Raw genomic sequence first — 13,468 nt, 5'->3', positions numbered from 1 at the left:
GGAGAGATTGGGAGTCTGCACCCTCGTTCTGACTGAAAGCTGAGATGCTCTTTGAAGACAGGGCAGAGTGATAGTTACTGTCTGCTCATGGGCTTTTGGCTGGATAATGAATTGTCTGCCGGAAGAAATGGTGGAAGCACCAAGTTTTGAATAACAGGAAGCTCTGCAGGTGAATGAGCAAGGGAGTTACCTGAGTTCTGTTATTTTGGGTTTCTCTTACCCCAGGTGTGACCTGAGAGGGAATTTTTAGGTATCCTATTGCTTATGCTGTAATTATATTATATTATATTATATTATATTATATTATATTATATTATATTATATTATATTATATTATATTATATTATATTATATTAATCATATATCATATCATATGCTGTTGCAGTTGAGTGCTGAGATTAAACAAGGGATGAGAGGGAGGAGGAAGTGCTGGCCACCTGTGTGCCCTTTGGCTCCATCTGGTCTGTGATCCCCAGCCACGCTTTCCCAAGCAGGCTTGTCCTGGCATCCAGCAGGGCTCAGTGCTGACTCTGCGGGTGGGGAGCTGCGCTGCCTGGCTGGGGCAGGGCTGATGCTCCTCCCTTGTGCCTCTGCTGCAGGACTACATGCAGAACGTGCACGGCAAGGAGATCGACCTGCTGCGGACCACGGTGAAGGTGCCGGGCAAGCGGCTGCCCCGGGCCACGGCCGCGCCCAGCGCCAGCCCCAAGGCCAACGGGCTGCCCAAGGAGAGGAGCAGCTCCCAGCTGGCAGCAGGCACAGGTAGGAGCTGGTGTGGGGGGCACAGGGCAGCAGCTGTCCCTCCACAACGCCCCAGCAGCCCTCGGCTTTGCTGGGCTGGTAACAGAGCCCTTCTGGGGTGTCCTGCTTTCACCAGCCTCGGGGAGTCCCTTTGGTGGGCATTAGCCTTTCTGTGCAGGTCCCAGGTGGGCTCCCTGGGTAATCCCTATAGGATTTTACAGGTAAGAGGTAATCCTGTTAGGATTTTGTGCTGGTTGGTGTGCAGGACAGAAGAACATCAAAGGGCGTAACTGGCAGTGTGAACTGCTGAGGAATTTCCTCACCCTGAGGACAATGCTGAGGCTGGTGAGCTGCTACACGTGGTGGAAGCTGCTGCTCCCTAAGCCAAAGGAAATCCCAAGGCTCTTGGTTCCTGACAAGTTGTGTTCTGTTCTTTCTGGTTCTGGGACCCTCTTTCCTCCTTACCTTTCCCTGGAGAAATGGCGAAGATGTGGTTTGGGATCATCACTCTGTGTGCTCACTGAAGAGTTGCCCCAGAGTGTGGTGAGGTGAGACTGGAGGCTGGCTGCCCCCCTGGCCTCACACAGAGTTCTGTCACACTCCTCCTCTCACAGAGTCCCTGCCATGCTCCTCCTCACTGCTGCTGCTGCCATGGGAGGTTCTCACCTGCCAGGGGGAACTGTTGAACCTGGGACCGTCCTGCCCACGTTTCCCAGAGCCTTTACTGCATCCTTGGGGCTGGTGTCCTTGCCAGGGTGGGCAGCTCCCAGCTGCCTTCTTCCCAGCTAGCTGCTGGCACAGTCTGGTGCACAGGTTATGGAGAAGGCTCTGTTTGGGATGCTGAGGGAGTGCTAGTGGTGCTGCTGAGCACAGAAATCCTTCCAAATCCAGTACTCAGGGTGAGCTTGGGGGGCACATGCCATCTGGTTCACTCCTGCTCTGTGCCCTGGCTCTGCCCTGTGGTCAGGTGCTGTCAGCACAGTGCTTCAGAGTGTCCTGGGGCTGAGGGGAGGTGGGATGCAGCTGGGCTGAGGGGCAGGAGCTGCTGGAGTCCTTGGCATCACCACACAGGGACACGGACAGGGAATGGGGCACAGTAACATCAGTGCTCACATGGTGCCAAGGAGGACATCGTGAGCCCTCCCAAACCCAAACTGCTGTTCTTGGCAAGCCAGAAGTCATGTGTGGATAAACTGCCAGTTCTGACCAGGGCTGTGCAGCTCTGCCTGTTCTTGCCTTGGCTCTCCACTGTACACTGGCACTCTCACCACCACCCACACTCAGCATTCCCCAGCATGGGACAGTTCCTGATTCTGGACAGGGACCCTTCTCTGCCTGCCTGTCAGAGGTGCCTGTCTGAGCTCTGACTTAGCAGAGCTATCAGAGCTGGGGGAAGGACTCAAACCGCAGAGGAGCTCCTGCTGATGTCAAACCAGCTGCTCACTTAGTGCTGTATCCTACTTCCAGCAGTGCTCTCAGTCCTGCTGGGCTCAGGAGCAGGCTGGGATGATCCTGGATTGCTGATCCCTGCTGGCCATCCCTCTCAGGAGCAGGCTGGGATGTCCCCGGGATGTACCTGTACCTGGATCCCTGCTGCTGGAAAGCCAGTGCCAAGGAGCCAGTGTGGTGTGAGAGTGGCCCTGCAGCCACGGGGCTGGGGCAGGCTCAGAGCGTGGGGCTGCACCTAGAGCAGTGACACGGGACAGGAGGTGCAGGTTCCTGGCAGGGGGGAAGTGAATGTCGGAATCGTTTATCTGGAGAGCAGTTGGACTCAGCACTGCCTGAGCCTTTAGAATGAGACAGTTTTCTGTTCCCAAGATGTGCTTTAGTGCAGCTTGGGGTGCTGCTGGGCCTGTGTGCAGGGTGGGACCCTGTGGTAGTCCCACATGGTCGCTGCCTTGCAGGGTCTGAGGCTCTGGGATCCCTGCTGCCTCTCTGCCCTGGCCCTGGAGCAGAGCAGTGCCCTGGGCTGCCCAGAGCAGGTGTGTCCACGCAGGGCTCAGCACCAGCTCAGCAGCTTTACACCCAGGGGTGTGTCCTGCCTGGCTCAGGCTGTGCCTGCAGTGTCAGAAATGCCTTTTGTCTGGTACACAATCAGTAAAGGCTTTTCTGAGGAACTTTTTAATCTCTCTCTGATGCCTCCAAGCCCAGCAGCAGTGGATGCAGTCACCAAGGGCACTAATGGGACACCGACTCTCTGAGGTCGTGTGCTCTTACCTCTGTGCAATGCCCAGGGCTGGATTTAGGGTTGATGGAGAGTCTGCCTGGCTTCAAATTAGCAGTGACCTCACAGTTTTGCCACCTTTGGGACTGTGGATGAGACTGTTACTGGATCCACTGCTCATCTCTTATCTGATACATATTTTGGTAACTGGAGAAGAAGCACTTCGAAGTTTGCAGTTCTTTGTCAGTCACAGATTAATCTTCAGAGGACACAAATTTTGGAGACAGGAGGGATTTGCTGTCTTGGCCCAGGAGTCTCTGGGCAAAGCCAGGTGGGCAGTGGTTAGAGTCCAGAGCAGTGTCTCTGGTTCCTCTGTCCCCTGAACTCTGCAAAGGTGAGTGACTGGGCTGGCTGACTGCACTGTCCTTACCTGGGGTGAGGAAGGACCAAGGACATAGAGGGGAGAAGAAGCAAAAATTGAAGTCTCACCTTGCCGTGTATGTGGATGGAATACATGAGTGCAGTGCCCTGGTGAGGATTCAGAGTAACTCCAAAGCACATAAAGACAGCTTCCAGCTAAATACAGCAGGAATGAGGAAGGGACTTGTGTTTGTGAAACCAGTGGGGGGTCTGTGCCCCAGTATTTAAACCATTCAAGAAGGCAACGTTACTGTAGTTAAGCTTGGGTTTATTTTGGGTTGGATGAGTTCTCGTTGTCCAGAGGAGGCCATGGAGATGGTCCAAGGGCTGGAGCCCTCTCCTACAGAGATGGGCTGAGAGAGCTGGAGGTGTTAACCAGGGGAGACCTTGGAGCCCTTGCAGTGCCTGCAGCTGGAGAGGGAGCTTGGACAGGGGCCTGGAGTGACAGGACAAGGGGGGGTGATGTTATACTGAAGGAGGGGAGGTTCACATTGGATATTAGGAAGTTCTTCCATGTGAGGGCAGTGAGGTCCTGGCGCTGGTTGGCCAGAGGAGCTGTGGCTGCCCCATTGCAGGAAGTGTCCAGGGCCAGTTTGGACAGATCTTGGAGCAGCCTGGTCCCATAGAAAGTGTCCTTGCCAATGGCAGCACTGCAGTGCTTGGGCTGGAGAGGGCAGGAAGGGGATGAGCAGATCTGTTCCAGAGCTCACAGGTGCTGTGGCCTGCAGGCAGGTATTCACTAGAGGTGTGGCACTGCTGGGTCAGGTGTCTCCTTCAAATCCCTGCTGCTCCTCTTCCTGCTGGAATGTCTCTGCTCTTGCCCTCTCCCTCATGGCCCCCAGGTGCATCCTTGCTCTGGTTCCTCAGGTTCACCCAGCCTTGTCTGTGCTGCATCACAGGTTTCTGGCTTGAGGAACGAGGGCAGCTCCTACCAAAGTGCTGCTGGGATGAAAAGGGACTTCAGTGAGGGAGGAGAGATGGTGGCACAAGAGACAGCGTCAGTCAGCACGAGAGCCAGTGTCAGCTCAGCCCAGCTGAGCCCTGGGTTCGTACTTCACAGGCGTTTGTAGGGACCTGCTGCACAGTGTTGGCAAAGGGGAGCTGGACAGGGAGGCGCTGGACCCGTGGTCTGTGACACCTGTGACAGTTCATAGGTGACATGGAGCACGGCCGTGCACAGAGCACAGCCATGCACAGAGCACAGCCATACATGAGCACAGCCATACCTGAGCACAGCCATGCACAGAGCACAGCCATACCTGAGCACAGCCATGCACAGAGCACAGCCATACCTGAGCACAGCCGTGCACAGAGCACAGCCATGCACGGAGCACAGCCCTGCACAGAGCACAGCCATACATGAGCACAGCCATGCACGGAGCACAGCCATGCACGGAGCACAGCCATACATGAGCACAGCCATACCTGAGCACAGCCCTGCACAGAGCACAGCCGTGCACAGAGCACAGCCATACATGAGCACAGCCATACATGAGCACAGCCATGCACGGAGCACAGCCATGCACGGAGCACAGCCATACATGAGCACAGCCATGCACAGAGCACAGCCATGCACGGAGCACAGCCATACCTGAGCACAGCCCTGCACAGAGCACAGCCATGCACAGAGCACAGCCATACATGAGCACAGCCATGCACGGAGCACAGCCATACATGAGCACAGCCATACCTGAGCACAGCCATGCACAGAGCACAGCCATACCTGAGCACAGCCATGCACGGAGCACAGCCATGCACGGAGCACAGCCATGCACAGAGCACAGCCATGCACGGAGCACAGCCATGCACGGAGCACAGCCATACATGAGCACAGCCATGCACGGAGCACAGCCATGCACGGAGCACAGCCATACATGAGCACAGCCATGCACAGAGCACAGCCATGCACGGAGCACAGCCATGCACAGAGCACAGCCATACCTGAGCACAGCCGTGCACAGAGCACAGCCATGCACAGAGCACAGCCATGCACAGAGCACAGCCATACATGAGCACAGCCATGCACGGAGCACAGCCATACATGAGCACAGCCATGCACAGAGCACAGCCATACCTGAGCACAGCCGTGCACAGAGCACAGCCGTGCACAGAGCACAGCCATGCACGGAGCACAGCCGTGCACAGAGCACAGCCATACATGAGCACAGCCATACATGAGCACAGCCATGCACGGAGCACAGCCATGCACAGAGCACAGCCGTGCACAGAGCACAGCCATGCACGGAGCACAGCCATACCTGAGCACAGCCATACCTGAGCACAGCCATGCACGGAGCACAGCCATGCACGGCGCACAGCCATACATGAGCACAGCCATGCACAGAGCACAGCCGTGCACAGAGCACAGCCGTGCACAGAGCACAGCCATGCGCAGAGCACAGCCATGCACGAGCACAGCCCTGCACAGAGCACAGCCATGCGCAGAGCACAGCCATGCACGAGCACAGCCCTGCACAGAGCACAGCCATGCACAGAGCACAGCCATACATGAGCACAGCTGTGCACAGAGCACAGCCATGCACAGAGCACAGCCATACATGAGCACAGCCATGCACGGAGCACAGCCCTGCACGGAGCACAGCCGTGCACAGAGCACAGCCATGCACGAGCACAGCCCTGCACAGAGTACAGCCATACCTGAGCACAGCCGTGCACAGAGCACAGCCATGCACGAGCACAGCCCTGCACAGAGCACAGCCATGCATGAGCACAGCCATACATGAGCACAGCCATGCACAGAGCACAGCCATACATGAGCACAGCCATGCACGGAGCACAGCCATGCACGAGCACAGCCCTGCACAGAGTACAGCCATGCACAGAGCACAGCCATGCACAGAGCACAGCCATGCATGAGCACAGCCATGCACGGAGCACAGCCATACACAGAGCACAGCCATACATGAGCACAGCCATGCACGGAGCACAGCCGTACATGAGCACAGCCGTGCACAGAGCACAGCCGTGCACGGAGCACAGCCATACATGAGCACAGCCATGCACGGAGCACAGCCATACACAGAGCACAGCCATACATGAGCACAGCCGTGCACAGAGCACAGCCATGCACGGAGCACAGCCATACATGAGCACAGCCATGCACGCAGCACAGCCATACACAGAGCACAGCCATACATGAGCACAGCCATGCACGGAGCACAGCCATACACAGAGCACAGCCATACCTGAGCACAGCCCTGCACAGAGCACAGCCATGCACGGAGCACAGCCATACATGAGCACAGCCATGCACGGAGCACAGCCATGCACGGAGCACAGCCATACATGAGCACAGCCATGCACAGAGCACAGCCATGCACGGAGCACAGCCATACACAGAGCACAGCCATACATGAGCACAGCCATGCATGAGCACAGCCATGCATGAGCACAGCCATGCACGGAGCACAGCCATACATGAGCACAGCCATGCACAGAGCACAGCCATGCATGAGCACAGCCATGCGCAGAGCACAGCCATGCACGGAGCACAGCCATGCACGGAGCACAGCCATGCACAGAGCACAGCCATGCATGAGCACAGCCATGCACGGAGCACAGCCATGCATGAGCACAGCCATGCATGAGCACAGCCATGCACGGAGCACAGCCATGCATGAGCACAGCCATACATGAGCACAGCCGTGCACGGAGCACAGCCATGCACGGAGCACAGCCATGCACAGAGCACAGCCGTGCACAGAGCACAGCCATGCATGAGCACAGCCATGCACGGAGCACAGCCATGCATGAGCACAGCCATGCACGGAGCACAGCCATACATGAGCACAGCCATACATGAGCACAGCCGTGCACGGAGCACAGCCATGCACGGAGCACAGCCATACATGAGCACAGCCGTGCACAGAGCACAGCCATGCACGGAGCACAGCCATACATGAGCACAGCCATGCACAGAGCACAGCCATGCGCAGAGCACAGCCATACATGAGCACAGCCATACATGAGCACAGCCATGCACGGAGCACAGTCGTGCACAGAGCACAGCCGTGCACAGAGCACAGCCCTGCACAGAGCACAGCCATGCATGAGCACAGCAGCTGGCTCTGCAGCTCGGGGATGGCAGGGGCTGTGAGAGCTGAGCACCAGGAAGCCTGCCTGGAGTGGGAAGTGAAGAGAAGTGCAGGAAGAGGCTGCAGGAGTGCAGAGATGGTTGTGGTTGCAGGCAGCAATTGGAGAGGTTTCCAGCAGCACACAGAGATGGGACTGAAGGAAACAAACTTGGGGGAGCCCGAGCACTAGAGTGGAGGGAGCAGGCTGAAGGGGAAAGTTCTGCTGCACTCTGGGGGGCTCACAGGGCATTCTCCAGCTTGCTGAGGACGGTGAGTCTCCCGTGGGATGTGGTGCCAGAGGGCAGACAGCAGCTGTGTCCTCAGCACAGGACAGGCCAGTCAGACTCAGCACGGAGTTGAGAGCTCGAGCTCTGGAGGGTTTTGGGTGGGCACTGCTGCTGGTCAGCTCCCTTCAGCCCGAGGAACAATCTGCATGGTCTGACATGTGCTGGGGCCAGTGCCAGTGTGAGTCCTCTTCCTCCTCCTGCTTCTGCAGCATCACTCCTGCATCTCCTCCAGGAGAGCTTTTCCAGAGTGTGTGGTGGTGGGAGGCACTGCTTGGGACGCAGGGCTTGGCTGACGCTCCTGTTTGCTCTGAGGTGACGAGGGTCCAGCTGTCCCTGGGCGGAGCTGTGTGTGCTGGCACCCACCCCTGGCTCCACAGGGAGCTGTAGGTGCCCAGAGCGTGGCGGCGTGCCCGTCCCTGGGCCTCTGTGCCGGGCAGTGCGGTGGGAGGGAGCCCGTGCTGGCCTCAGCCCCTGCAAAGGTCGGGATGGCGGGGCATGGTGTGGGTCTCCAGCAGCTCGGCTCCTCCCGGGGTCCCTGCAGAGCCTGGCAGCTCCGTGGTGGCTCTGGGGCGGGTGGCCGGGCGCGTTGGCAGGCAGGCAGTGCCAGGGAGTGCAGGGCCCCCCACCAGCCCCGTGCCCCCCGATGCTCTTCCTCTGCAGAGTGAGGGATTGGCTCCCCCAGGCCGGGGTTGCTGAGCCTGCTGTGATCATGTCACGTCGGGCTCCGTCGATGTTAACATCTCATTATCTTTGTTACTGTAATTACATTATCCGCTGCTTTATGCAGAATTATTCTCCGAGGACTAATTGATGGATCCATGTTTAATTCATTAATCATTAGCATCAAATTCGACAATTACAGTGCACACTGATTGTGGAATTTCAAATGTAATGAGGGAAGAATTAACAAAGAAAAGGGAAAACCTGTTTCCCTGGCACACCGCTGCTCGCCGTGGGGGACAATGACATTGAGGGAAGAAGAGCAGTGAGAGCAGGGTGGTGCAGGTCATGGCAGACAGGAGGCTGCTGGATCATCTCCTGCCTTTCTCCTGGTTGTGGCTGCACAACAGATTCTTCAGGTCAGAGCAGGGTCATTAATCTCCTACAAAAGAATGGAAATGGACACTCGGGAGGGAAAGCTCAGCTCTGACTCCTGAAACAAAGTTGGTTTTGCTTCCCCTCCCACCAGCAGCTCAGGTCACGCTGCTCTGGCGTGTGTGCAGGAGCATCCCAAGCTACACCTGTGCTCCACACTTGGCAGGGAAGGCTGGATGGACTCTGGTGTCCCTGGGCCTGGCCACAGTCCCACGGCTGCTCTGCTCCACGCACACGAGTGGCTCCACGGCTGCCGCGTGCGTTCAGTGTTCAGTGTTCTGCCCAGAGGTGGGATCCCATCCACTGTGCTCTTTGTTGTGCTCGCTGGGAGCTGGGCAGCAGAGGGAAAGCCAGAGCAGGGCCCCCAGTGCCCCCCAGCCTTAGGGACTGCTCGGGGTGGGGGCAGTGCCCATGCACAGCTGGTTCTGTGCCAGCTGTGGGGACACCCCTCCCTCCCTCCAGCTGTGCTCACTTGCTTTCTGTAGAGTCTGACTGTGAAAGCCCAGTGCTAGTCACTGTGTTCAGCCAAGGGCCAGGGCAGGGGCTGCAGGTGGATGACCTTTGAGGTCACTTCTGACCCAAACCAGACTGGGATTCTGTAACTCAGACCTGGGGATGCTGAGCTGAAAGGAAGAGGGTGAGGATCTGTCTGTTCCTCAGTGTGGGACTTCTGCCCTTCCCAATAATATGTTAAAGGGTTGTTTGTAGTCTGAAGATGAAGCTGAGATGAGAGATTTACTAAAATTTATCTGTAATTAATATTTTGCATCATGAATCATGTATAAAATACTGCAAATTCATATGTATATTATAAATATTATACATTCACCATTACAGTCATACAGTAACCTCTTACGAATGTTTATCTGCATGTCTGAAGGTGGAGGATGAATCCAAATGTGAGGCTTGAGCTGCTGGTTTAAAGTTTTGCATTGAGTAGAAGCTGGAAATTGTCAGGACTCCGTGGGAAGAGGAGGAGCGTGGCTGCAGCCAGGTGGGATGACACGAGGCAGGACAGGACCAGCAATCCTTAGTGCTGGACAGAAGGCTGGAGGGCCAGGTTCAGATCAGGGTCAGAATGGCTCCTGCTCTTGGCACAGGCAGCTCCAGAGCTGTGCAGGCAGGGAGAGGCTCGTGGAGGGGATCGGAGCACGAGGGACCTGCCGGTGCTTCCCCCCTGCACAGCCCTACCTGCCCTCCCCAGTGGGAAAGCAGAGACTGATTTTCTCCGACCCAACAGTGTAATCACTAACCCTAATTAGAGATAATTACTGGGAGTTGATATACTTATTCCTTACCAGATCACTAAGGAGCCGTGCAGTGCAGGGCTGAGCAGGGAAAAGGCCTTGGAGAAAGGAAGGAGGAGAGGAGCAGGGAGGGGGAAGCACAAGGCAGCAGAGTGCCATGGTGATCAGAGCCCTGCCCAGGGCTGGCCAAGGTGTCCAGGGCAGCCAGGTGGGCATGGGGCAGATAGCCAGGCCTGGGGGCTGCAGCTGTAGCTCTCAGCATCCTGAATTCTGGAACATCTGGCTCAGGTTCCTTGCATGGGGCACCTGGAAAAGCTACAAGAGTGTAATTAGTGGCCACCTGTGAAAATCTCAGTGTAAATAACTTGCCTGGTGCTGCCAGGAGGGCTGGGCTCGAGGGGTGGCCAGTGCTCTTCAAGGTGGACTGGGAGTCTTCTCCCACAAACCAGGCTTTCTCATCCATACAGCCCAGGCTTGTGCTGCAGGAGGGAGAGGGGCCAGGGAGTGACTTGTTCCAGGCCACAGAGTCCCAGTCTGTGCTGTCACACAGCCCCAGCTCAGCCCTGAGCGCAGGCAGCGGCTCCAGCAGTGAGTCTGCCTGGAGCTGCCTCTGCCATCAGCACACAGGGCCTTTGCCTGGGCTCTGCTCTGTGCTGCTGGACAGGGAGCTGGCCCAGAGCAGTGGGAGAGCTCATCACTAGCAGGCATCTCCAAACAGAGCAGAGCTTGCTCCATCCCCTGGAATTTATGCACCCCAGGAGGTTCTGCTGCTGTGCACCAAGCAGCCTCTGTGGACAAAGCAGGCAGGGGTGGATAAAGCCTTGTGTGAGTGAATGGCTCTAGAAGCAGGAGTTATGCAGGAAAATACAGCAATTCCAGCATCCCCAGATGGCCTTTCCCAGCTGCACTTGGGGGAGAGGAGCAGGGGCTGTTCTTCATCAGTCACTGCAGGGCTGCTCCAGCTCCACACTCCTCTGCAAGCTCACAAGGTTCTGGCTGTGCTGCCTTCCCTCCTGCAGCTCTGTCTCAGAGTCAGGATCCTGCTCCATCTACACGCAGATGGGGATCTGTGTCAGTGCTGCCTGTCCCTCTCCCACCACCACCACAGGGATCTCAGGGATCTGCTCTGGGTTGTGTGTTAGACAGTGCTACTTGCACATTTCCTGCAGCTTGTCGTTCCAGGTTTGTAAGGACACCTCTCTGCTCAGTCACAGAGCAGGAGAGTGATCTGGAGCACTGACCCTGCTCCCTTCATCTGCTTCTGCTGCTCATTCCAGCACCTTGCTTCTCTGAGATAATTCTTTGTAGCATGTTGGAGAGTAAATGATATTAATGTAGTAGAGTCACTGAGGGCCCTTATGAAGTTGCACTGAAGCTTCCCTGCACTTTCTGAAAGCTGGTTCCAAACAGCAGAGCAGCTCCCAGGGAGAGCACTGCTGTTACCCTCACTGCAGCCAGTCACCAAACTACACTCAGCAGTGCCTTATGTAAAGGTGACTTGGCTGTGTTGTGCTGGTGTTCAGGCAGAGTAACACTCAGATCTCAGATAGAGTATTAAACACATGCACAGACACATGCACACAAAAATGTGTCTGAGCCAATTTCACCAAGCTGGAAGCAATTACGTGCCAGATCTTTTGGGAGAAGGAATTTAAACAGGGAAATAGAAAGTGAGGCATAATTAGGAGTTTTTAAAAAATATTTTACCAGATACCAGAAAGTTAAAATGAAGGTTGAACTGCTTCAAATACGTCAGTCTTGGTGGAGAGGAGATGTGAACTGTTTGTTCTCTGTCCCAGTAGTGAGAAGGGGCAGGAGCAGAGGGAAGGAGCTGGCTGCTGGTGCTGCTGTGGTTTGTGCAGCTGTCTCTGTGTGTGTCTGAAAAGTGATAAAATTACCAGCGACATGATAAAGGAATGGGTAGGTGCCGAGCAGGAGCTGGAAGCTGCAGCGGAGGAGGCTGTGGCACTGGTGTGGCCTGGCGCAGCCAGCTGGAGGAGGCTCCTGTGCCAGCGCTCCTGGCCCAGCCTCCACAGCAGTGATGAATTGTGAGCAGCCCTCCAAGTGACCCTCCTGGCTGCATGGGAAGTGCTCCTTGCATTCCAGATTCCCTGGCTGCAGCCACACAAAGGCTGTGCCACCATTTGCTCTGGGCTCCCGGGGCAGCCTTACCCTGCCCCACATCACACTCTGTGCCCACCACATCTAGGGAGGAAGTTAAACAACATTTGACAAATGGTGGTGATGAGGGATTTGGGAACAAATCACTGAGGAAGTGAGAGCACCAGCACAGCACAACTGCTGGGGAGAACCTCCCCTCCCTTTCTCTGTGGGGACAGGGGTGTCCCAGCTGATGGGGACACTAACACTGCCTGCCCCATTTTGGGGACATCTGCACGAGTCTGTCACTTCACTTCTGTTCCCTTCTCCCAGGGGAAAACCTCTCTCATCACTCTCACAGCTGCTTTACTTGGCAAAAACTCATCTCCTGTGTCTCAGCTCCTGCTCCAGGTGCTGAGCACAGGGCAGCTCCCGTGTCCTCCCTGGCACTCTCTGTCTTGGTCTCCTTCACCACCATTCCATGCCAGAGACTCATCTTTGCCCAGTGGCTGTGTCACCCTGTGGCAGTTGTTCAGGCTGAGAGCCACAGGAACAGTCACTGCTCATGTACCTCACCAAGTCTCTGATCCTCAACTGTTCATGTTCCATGGAGTTTCCGTATAACACACAAATAAAAGTGATGGATCCAGTCCCAGGAGCTCATTCCCCAGCTCACCTGCCACCTTGGCTGGCACAGGAGCCTGCTCTGCCATGGCTGCACGAGGGGCTGCAGAACAGGAACAGACAGTGAAAGGGCTTTTTTCAAGTGTATTAGGAACTAATGAATCCTAACCCCAGCATTCTTTCATTACTGTGTGGGAATAATAGAATGGTTAATAAGGAAAAAAAGCAAAGTGTTCAGTGAGCACTTGTATTGGTGTTTGGGTAGAGGCAAGATGATGTATCTCAGCACAGAATGATGAATTCTTCATATTCCAGCTGTAATTAGGCAGCAAATTAAACAGCAGGTAGGAGATGTGGACATGTTGGAAGCAGCAAGGCAGAATTATTTAATTCAGGAATTGCAGATGTGGTCAAGGTGTGGATGGTAACAGTGGGTTTTGGGGTGGAGAGGACTTCCACAGAGCTCAGGTTAATAGATTTATGTGTCCACAGGATGAGACTAAAAATGATGGACAGGAAAGGCTGTAAAAACCAGGAACTGCTCTCAGAATCACCTTGTAGGAAGGTTCGATGAGCTCAATATATTTAACTTACCAGAGAAAAGGTTAAGAGGTAATTTCAACACCACCTCTAAATACCTGTATAGGAATAGAAATTTGGTGAGAGAGAGAGCTCTTTATCAGATAAAGTGTACCA

At 55.5% G+C, this 13,468-nt stretch overlaps 1 protein-coding gene across 2 annotated transcripts in view; it reads left to right on the top strand.

The window, feature by feature from the left end:
* Nucleotides 1–13,468, top strand: part of AGAP3 (ArfGAP with GTPase domain, ankyrin repeat and PH domain 3) — a 117,996-nt gene that overhangs the window by 79,431 nt on the left and 25,097 nt on the right. For both annotated transcript variants that reach the window (XM_030943302.1, XM_030943303.1), the window contains exon 11: nucleotides 600–762. In XM_030943302.1, the coding sequence (XP_030799162.1) occupies nucleotides 600–762 (163 nt within the window). The remainder of the gene's footprint in view (nucleotides 1–599; nucleotides 763–13,468) is intronic.

This window comes from Camarhynchus parvulus, chromosome 2 (genome assembly GCF_901933205.1).
Source record: "Camarhynchus parvulus chromosome 2, STF_HiC, whole genome shotgun sequence".
In the NCBI taxonomy this organism is placed as follows: Eukaryota; Metazoa; Chordata; class Aves; order Passeriformes; family Thraupidae; genus Camarhynchus; species Camarhynchus parvulus.
Note: the sequence above shows the minus strand (reverse complement) of the source record. Positions and strands in the feature narration are given on the sequence as shown.